The sequence below is a fragment of the Physella acuta genome, unplaced genomic scaffold (assembly GCF_028476545.2).
Source record: "Physella acuta isolate Inbredline_101_S28 unplaced genomic scaffold, ASM2847654v3 ptg000133l, whole genome shotgun sequence".
In the NCBI taxonomy this organism is placed as follows: Eukaryota; Metazoa; Mollusca; class Gastropoda; family Physidae; genus Physella; species Physella acuta.
In genome coordinates this window covers 838,685-847,500 of record NW_026731652.1, presented here as the reverse complement: position 1 = coordinate 847,500, position 8,816 = coordinate 838,685, and the positions used below count along the sequence as shown (strand labels likewise).

The 8,816-nt window shown below is 41.6% G+C and overlaps 1 protein-coding gene across 1 annotated transcript in view; it reads left to right on the top strand.

Moving 5' to 3' along the window:
* LOC131935178 (equilibrative nucleobase transporter 1-like) overlaps nt 1-8,816 on the top strand; it is a 12,465-nt gene extending 3,649 nt beyond the window's left edge. Inside the window, exons 5-10 of the mRNA XM_059291546.1 lie at nt 1,014-1,149; nt 1,843-2,124; nt 3,245-3,346; nt 8,155-8,344; nt 8,540-8,654; nt 8,763-8,816. Coding sequence (XP_059147529.1) covers nt 1,014-1,149; nt 1,843-2,124; nt 3,245-3,346; nt 8,155-8,344; nt 8,540-8,654; nt 8,763-8,816 — 879 coding nt within the window. The remainder of the gene's footprint in view (nt 1-1,013; nt 1,150-1,842; nt 2,125-3,244; nt 3,347-8,154; nt 8,345-8,539; nt 8,655-8,762) is intronic.

Below are 8,816 nucleotides of genomic sequence, written 5' to 3'. Positions count from 1 at the left end.
CTGATCATTCATGAAGGTCGTAGAATGCCGCTCGGCGGTAACAAAACAACAACAACAACAACAAACAACAATCGTTACCTTCAAGAAAATCGATGAATGTTGTGTTTATGTTTGTTTATATTTATGTTTATGTTTAGGTTTTTTTTAAATATAATTACTTAAACGTCAGTATTTGCATATTTACATTTAATTTACTGTTTTTCGATATATTTCTTATATAAGGACATTTTCTCTTAAAGTCATTGTTTAGCTCTCGGCGAATGCGTATAGTCTGACCGATAGTTTTCCCGTATGGTCAAGTCAGTTACATAGGGCCTTGCAACAGTTAAGCCAGATGTACTAAGCACTCTTAAAATCGTTGTGAAATTTGTTTTCAAAAAATGTACAACGTTTTTATAAGAAATACGGACTGGTAATTTCTAGCGGCCTCCCGGAGTTTTCCCGATTAGAGCACCGGTTTTCTTTTGTTACCGCCAGCGGTCGATCTACGACCTCTAAAATATTCAGGGTTTTTTGACGTGGGAATGTTTTCGATAGATAGCTCATAAGGCACTCGTCAGTCGCGGTTAGTTTTAACCCACTCGTCGTGAAATGTGTGGTTGGTCTCCTTGTGCTATTCGTCAAAGGCAAGCTCATACCAAATTTGAAACGCCTGCGTCAACGACAAGCACTCCATTCAGCATCTGACCAATTTGCTTTGTATTTGTATCTGGATATTTTGAACGAAATCAGTGTATTAGAAGTTTGTCACAATTCAGTTACAAGATTTACCACAAACCCACAAAAATCAACCAAACCAACACCCAAAGAAACAAATAGACTTTGAGAACTAAATAAAACCTCATAAAAATAAAGTTAAATAAAACATTCACTGGGGGTTAAACCGCTGAAATACATTTACGTTTCTGGTACATTTCTTTGAGATGATAAAAGCTTATTATAATATTTGTTTTGAAAGTTTTCGCTAGTTTATTTAAAGTCAGACTGTTGTCTGTTATTTTTTTACTTCATAGTTTGGATACGAGAATGGAATAAGCAGACGGACGTCATACGTCATCATCGCCTGCTGTCAGGTGTTCACCCTCATCTCCAGCTTGTTCTTTTATCCCAAGGATTTTATCCGCAAACAACAGCAGGACCACGTGATTGGTGAGTGACCTTTATATTACTAGGACCTAGTTGTTAATGGATGACTTTTATAATCAGTAACACGGTTTGTTACAGGTGTGACATATAGATGTAAAGTGTGTTGTTGAATGTGGCTGGTCTGTCATAATATCGTTTATGGTTGTGACGTGTCTGCTGTAAAGTCTATTGTGGACGCTACTTATCTGTGAAAATGTCTGACGCCCAAATAAACACTCCTCGTATGCCCATGTTATTCTTTATTGCCTTCTGCATCCAGTAGTTGAAATAAACTTATAGCATAACTTTGTACTGGAGTAAAAAATATTACACTAGTTCGGTAAAAATAAAATAACTTTAATAAATGTCTCCAAGTAAAGGGTAATACTTAGAAATGCCATACCTACGGGCTAACAGCTTACAATAAACTTTATAGAATTGGCTTCAGAAAGATACATTTCGAGATATTTGATTGAGATGATTTGTAGGTAACATTAAAATAAAATTAAAACCATCTGAAGGGTTAGCATTTCGTAGGGCTGTGAGTTCATTTGGTTTTGTCTGACCATTACAGCGAACAACATGGTATCGCTAGAACAAGGGCTGTCACATAGCCCCAACATGCGAACCAAACTTTGGGCTTCCTGTTACTATTCACACTGTCTATCGTTCGACCACTATAAGTTCATAATGTGAGTGTCATTATACCTATTACAGCATCAGAGGTCAAACTAGACAATACAGGATCAGAGACCGGCAAAGTGCAACAGACGGAAACAGATAAGAAGTTGGAGCAACAAACTAGAAAAAACACAAACACAGATATAGAACTGAAAGAACATGAAGGTTCTGGAACATTTCGTGGATTGCTGAGACACGTCCTGACCTTGACATTTATACTGCACGTGCTTTGGGCGTCTTGTCTTCAACTTCGATTTTACTTCGTGCTGGGGTCGATCAACACCAGTCTACAGAAGATGGTCAGTTCACAGTCTGAAGGTGAGTGGTCAACACCAGTCTACAGAAGATGGTCAGTACACAGTCTGAAGGTGAGTGGTCAACAGTCTACAGAAGATGGTCAGTTCACAGTCTGAAGGTGAGTGGTCAACAGTCTACAGAAGATGGTCAGTTCACAGTCTGAAGGTGAGTGGTCAACAGTCTACAGAAGATGGTCAGTTCACAGTCTGAAGGTGAGTGGTCAGTACACAGTCTGAAGGTAAGTGGTCAACACCAGTCCACAGGATGCATGTAAGTAGCTTAGTTCAGTTTCCTAGCCTGGAAAATTTGATGTACAAAGTTGAAGGTCGTAGCCTGTTAAAGGACGTTACCTTTAGAAGCTTGTCAGTACACTATATGAAGGTAGCCAGTTAAGTCGTGTCTCCCTAATGAAGGTTTAAGTTCGAACAAATATTATGACCAATTTAATATAAATTTTTCTAAATTATTGTTTAGATATTTTTTTTTTACATTTTGTTTAGCAAAAATCTGGAGTTTCGTTTCTAAAGCTAGTTTATCTTTTCTAGTTAACATTTGCCATTTGTTTTTTACTTTTGTTTACGAAATAAACCAATTGTTATATTTGTACCTTCTGATAAATATCACCAGTTTCCGACTACATCATCGTCATATACACAATATCTCATTCCCAAATGGCGATCACACAATCAAATTCATGTACACAATACCTCCCTCCCCAGTACACCACTCCACTAGACTCATGTACACAATATCTCCCTCCCCAGTCAGCTACTAGACTAAATTCATGTACACAATATCTCCCTCCCCAGTCAGCTACTAGACTAAATTCATGTACACAGTACACAATATCTCCCTCCCCAGTCAGCTACTAGACTAAATTCATGTACACAATATCTCCCTCCCCAGTCAGCTACTAGACTAAATTCATGTACACAATACCTCCCTCCCCAGTACACCACTCCACTAGACTAAATTCATGTACACAATATCTCCCTCCCCAGTCAGCTACTAGACTAAATTCATGTACACAATACCTCCCTCCCCAGTACACCACTCCACTAGACTAAATTCATGTACACAATATCTCCCTCCCCAGTCAGCTACTAGACTAAATTCATGTACACAATATCTCCCTCCTCAGTCAGCCACTACACCAACGTGATGTTGTACACAATGATGACTGGCATCTTCGTCTCCCCCATCGTTGGATTCTTCTACTCCTGGCAGACCAAAATCTTTGCCAGTAAGTTTTTGGTCTTGACCCACTTCAGACTTATTACTTATTGGACTCGTTTAAAATTGTGCAGTATAACCAGTTTAAAAATCTCAAAACTAATTAAAAATAGTTTTGTGCTTTGGTTGTATGTAAATAACAAGTTAAATGTTTTTGCCCAAAATTTTGATGAAATCATAGATGATTTATTGTGTACCATTTATGACACTCGCAATAAGACGTGACACAAACGACATACATGATGACATGAACGACAGTGGCATGAACTAACCCCTGCACCCCAGACAGCCTATCCAGCGTACGACGCCAAGTGATGCCGTCAGTGCTCCCCCTAGCGACGACCACCGTGTTCAGCGTCATCATGTCCAGTCTCCTGCTGGTCAACGACCCACGGGTCCTGTACGCCTTCTTTGTCTTCCTGGTGCTACAGCGGTCATTTCTATTCACTATGTACACCGCCTACATCGCTGCCATGTAAGTTGGGGTCGTTTTGATACAAGCCAGTCCACAGCCATCGCTAATCTCTAAATCATCCATTAATGTCGTCCATCATCCATCAATGCTGTCCATCCTCCATCAACGTCGTCCATCATTTACCATTGTGTCACCAGTTTCCCTAGCTGTTACCTGGGCAGTCTGCTTGGGATCGCCATTTTCACCGCTGGGGTCATCTCATTCTTCCAGTACGCACTCTTTGCTTGGCTGGAGACTGGCGGACTTTTACAGGTACAGTAGAGTTAATCTAAAATACAATCATTCTCAATTCAATTACAATACACATCGCCATTATGAACGTATTAATATAAATAATATTTTGAAGATTTTTATTGTCAGAACTTAAATACACAAGGCAGGGATTTCGTCAAAGCTACGGGACGAATACCAGCGTCACAGACAAAAAATTTAGTATATTTAGCACAAGTCTAGAACTCGTGAATAGAATTAGCGCGAAAATACCAATAGTTTTGTAGACCTTAAATAGAGGGTAGAAATTGACAGCAAGTGATCACCTCTTTATGGGAGATGATATAAATTTAAACATATATATATATATAAATATATATATATATATATATATATATATATATATATATATATATATATATATATATATATATATATATATATATATATATATATATATGTATATATGCATATAATGTATAGAATAATATAATATGTATGTAATGCAAATATCATAAATATCAATAACATATAATTTTACAAAAGATTCTTTCAAGGGAAGAAAAAAAACATTTTGTGGTTTTAATTTAATTATTTTACTACTCCCCCTGAATATGTATTTTTATTTTTAGACAATCTTTTCAACATAACGGTTATTATATAACATTTTATAATAGCTACATTTAACGTAATAGCCCTATAATAATGTGCTTGTACTAGATTGGTTATATTTTTAGGTGTCAACATACATTTCTACTGAGTTCATCATATTATGTAGTTGCAAGATGCAATAATTAGAAAAAAATAATAATATAATCACGTGTTTAATGGTTTACAATTGTTACCACCAAAGTTCACTTTCAGACCACATGGTCTATGGGAAGGTGAAATATCAAAACTATCATAAAGACAATTAATTAGATCAAATTATTATCAACATTGTTGCTAGTAGATATATGACATAATGACCGGTCACGTGATGTTGCAGGTAAACATCTTCCTGTTGGTGCTGGCGTGTGTCACATTAGTTCATCCCCTGTACCAGTGGTGGGCGTGTCGACGGGCGGAAGTCAGGCAACTCGTGGATTTGAACCAGCAGACGACAGGACAGGAGTAGGGGGAGTGAACCAGGTGCCACACTAAGGCCTGGAGTCACACTAAGGCCTGGAGTCACACTAAGGCCTGGAGTCACACTAAGGCCTGGAGTCACACTAAGGCCTGGAGTCACACTAAGGCCTGGAGTCACACTAAGGCCTGGAGTCACACTAAGGCCTGGAGTCACACTAAGGCCTGGAGCCACACTGAGGTGAGGCCTGGAGTCACACTAAGGCCTGGAGTCACACTAAGGCCTGGAGTCACACTAAGGCCTGGAGTCACACTAAGGCCTGGAGCCACACTGAGGTGAGGCCTGGAGTCACACTAAGGCCTGGAGTCACACTAAGGCCTGGAGTCACACTAAGGCCTGGAGTCACACTAAGGCCTGGAGTCACACTAAGGCCTGGAGTCACACTAGGTCCTGGAGTCACACTAAGGCCTGGAGTCACACTAAGGCCTGGAGTCACACTAGGTCCTGGTCGCTATAGAGCCTATGCGTCAATCTAAGGACTGGATACAGTTTACAAAAGAGTCCACTTACATTTACGCTCATCTGTAGATGACGCCTTAGTAAAACCTGTTAGCTGCATGTTCCAGCTAGTTAGAACACATCACGGGGTTGTGGGGGCCGGTCAATCCATGCCAATAGCCTGGCAGAGGTCTTAAAATCCAAAAATGGTAGAAGAAAGGCCTCCATATAAAAGACGAAAGGCAAACTTGAGACTTACACCCCAAAACAAAAGTAAACATTGCAAAGATCTGTGGTTGACATAAGCAGCAGATGTAAAGATGCTCAAGTTGACTGACATTGCGACAGAAAGGTGCCTGAGATTATATGCCGAGATGTAATAACATGGCTAGTCGTTTAAAAGTTAGATACTTACATAAAATAAAATTGATCATGAAAATACTGTTAACAGTTTCAAGTTTGTAGTTTCTGTAAGTTGAGAATATATATAATGCTTTTAGCTGGATGTTGTTTAAAATTTTATTGGAATGAATCTGTTTATCACGGCTGTTACAGCGTCCACCCTACATGGCCATCTTGTAGCCACACTGAGGCCTGGAGCCACACTGAGGCCTGGAGCCACACTGAGGCCTGGAGTCACACTGAGTCCTGGAGCCACACTGAGGTGAGGCCTGGAGTCACACTGAGTCCTGGAGCCACACTGAGTCCTGGAGCCACACTGAGGTGAGGCCTGGAGCCACACTGAGGCCTGGAGCCACACTGAGGCCTGGAGCCACACTGAGGTGAGGCCTGGAGCCACACTGAGGTGAGGCCTGGAGCCACACTGAGGTGAGGCCTGGAGCCACACTGAGGCCTGGAGCCACACTGAGGTGAGGCCTGGAGTCACACTGAGGCCTGGAGCCACACTGAGTCCTGGAGCCACACTGAGGTGAGGCCTGGAGCCACACTGAGGCCTGGAGCCACACTGAGGCCTGGAGCCACACTGAGGTGAGGCCTGGAGCCACACTGAGGTGAGGCCTGGAGCCACACTGAGGCCTGGAGCCACACTGAGGTGAGGCCTGGAGCCACACTGAGGTGAGGCCTGGAGCCACACTGAGGTGAGGCCTGGAGCCACACTGAGGCCTGGAGCCACACTGAGGTGAGGCCTGGAGTCACACTGAGGCCTGGAGCCACACTGAGGTGAGGCCTGGAGCCACACTGAGGTGAGGCCTGGAGCCACACTGAGGTGAGGCCTGAAGCCACACTGAGGCCTGGAGCCACACTGAGGCCTGGAGCCACACTGAGGCCTGGAGCCACACTGAGGTGAGGCCTGGAGCCACACTGAGGTGAGGCCTGGAGCCACACTGAGACCTGGAGCCACACTGAGGCCAGGAGCCACACTGAGGTGAGGCCTGGAGCCACACTGAGGCCTGGGGCCACACTGAGGCCTGGAGCCACACTGGTCAACAGAAATTGCTCAAAATTTTAAAGAAGGCGGAGAATTAGATCTTTTACTTACCTGTGAAATTTCAATTATGTATCTGAAATAGTACTCAAGTTATAGGCTTTGAAAAATTAAATTGAAAGTAGAATAAGTTCCACTACCGGTTACCAGAAATTGCTGAAAAGTTAATACAGAACTACACATTTGATAACAATACTTATATTTGAAATTTCATCAACCTAGCTGTAACGGTACTCAAGTTATCGTGTTCACAGACACACATACACAGAGACATACGGACAGAATTGCAAAGCCCAGTCCTTCCGACTCGATTTCGCATAAAACGCCAACATTTTGATAAATCTGGATTTATTATTTTCGCCCGATTAAATTAAGTCCCCTATACTATATATGATGAAGTACTGAGGTGTAAAACGATGAAAACTGTCAAAATTTCATGTGATTTTTGTTCACGATTACAATGCTTCCCCTATACTCTGTATATCAGAAAGTAAAAAATCTCAAAACGAATTAAAAATAGTCTGTTTTTAGATTTGTGTAAATAACAAGTTCAATGTTTTTGCCCAAAATTTTGATAAAAACAAACATGCTTCATCTGGTACCATTACTGGACACTCAAAATAAGACGTTGTTACGCTTATGGCGTGCAGTGAGAGGGTTTGAGTCACTTGACTCAGTCAACTACCATTTCACTCGTCTCCAATACCAGGGAGAGAGTATTAAACCTTGAGAACCACTAAGGTTGTCTTACATTCAGACAAATCAACGACGTTTAGAAATAAGATGAACTAAATACTTCTTGTACGAACTTTTATTACTGTATTCACGCATCTATCTTCCTAGAACCTATCTCTCGACTTGAGTCATGCCAACCAGCACACGTCCTTTCACACCTACGATCAAGATTAGACTCACTCACACATAAACTCATAGCAACCAAAAATATACACAATTACGTCACTAACTTTCAATCTTGTCATCATACCAATGCGATCACTATGGTATTCGCACCAAACTGCACTCAAGTCCATATCTACGAAAACATACATCATAACAGACGTGACACAAATAACATACATGATGACATAAACGACAGACGCATGAATTAACCCCTGCACCTCCCAGACAGCGTATCCAGCGTACGACGTCAGGTGATGCCGTCAGTGCTCCCCCTAGCGGCGACCACCGTGTCCAGCGTCATCATGTCCAGTCTCCTGCTGGTCAACGACCCCCGGGTGCTGTACGCCTTCTTCGTCTTCCTGGTGCTACAACGGTCATTTCTATTCACTATGTACACCGCCTACATCGCTGCCATGTAAGTTGGGATCGTTTTTGATACAAGCCATTCCACAGCCCTCGCCAAACTCTGAATCTCCGTCAATGTTTTTAATCATCTATCTTTGTTGTTCAACATATGCCATTGTTGTCCATGATATATTTGTTGTTCATCGTCTTCCAATGTTGTCCATCCTCCATCAACGTCGTTCATCATTTACCATTGTGTCACCAGCTTCCCTAGCTGTTACCTAGGCAGCTTGCTTGGGATCGCCATCTTCACCTCTGGGGTCATCTCATTCTTCCAGTACGCCCTCTTTGCTTGGCTGGAGACTGGTGGACTTTTACAGGTACAGCAGAGTTCATCTGAAATACAATCATTTTCAATTCAATTACAATAGACATCGCCATTATGAACGTATTAATATAAATAATATTTTGAAGATTTTTATTGTCAGAATTTAAATTCACAAGGCATGGATTTCCTCAAAGCTTCCGGACGAATACCGTGA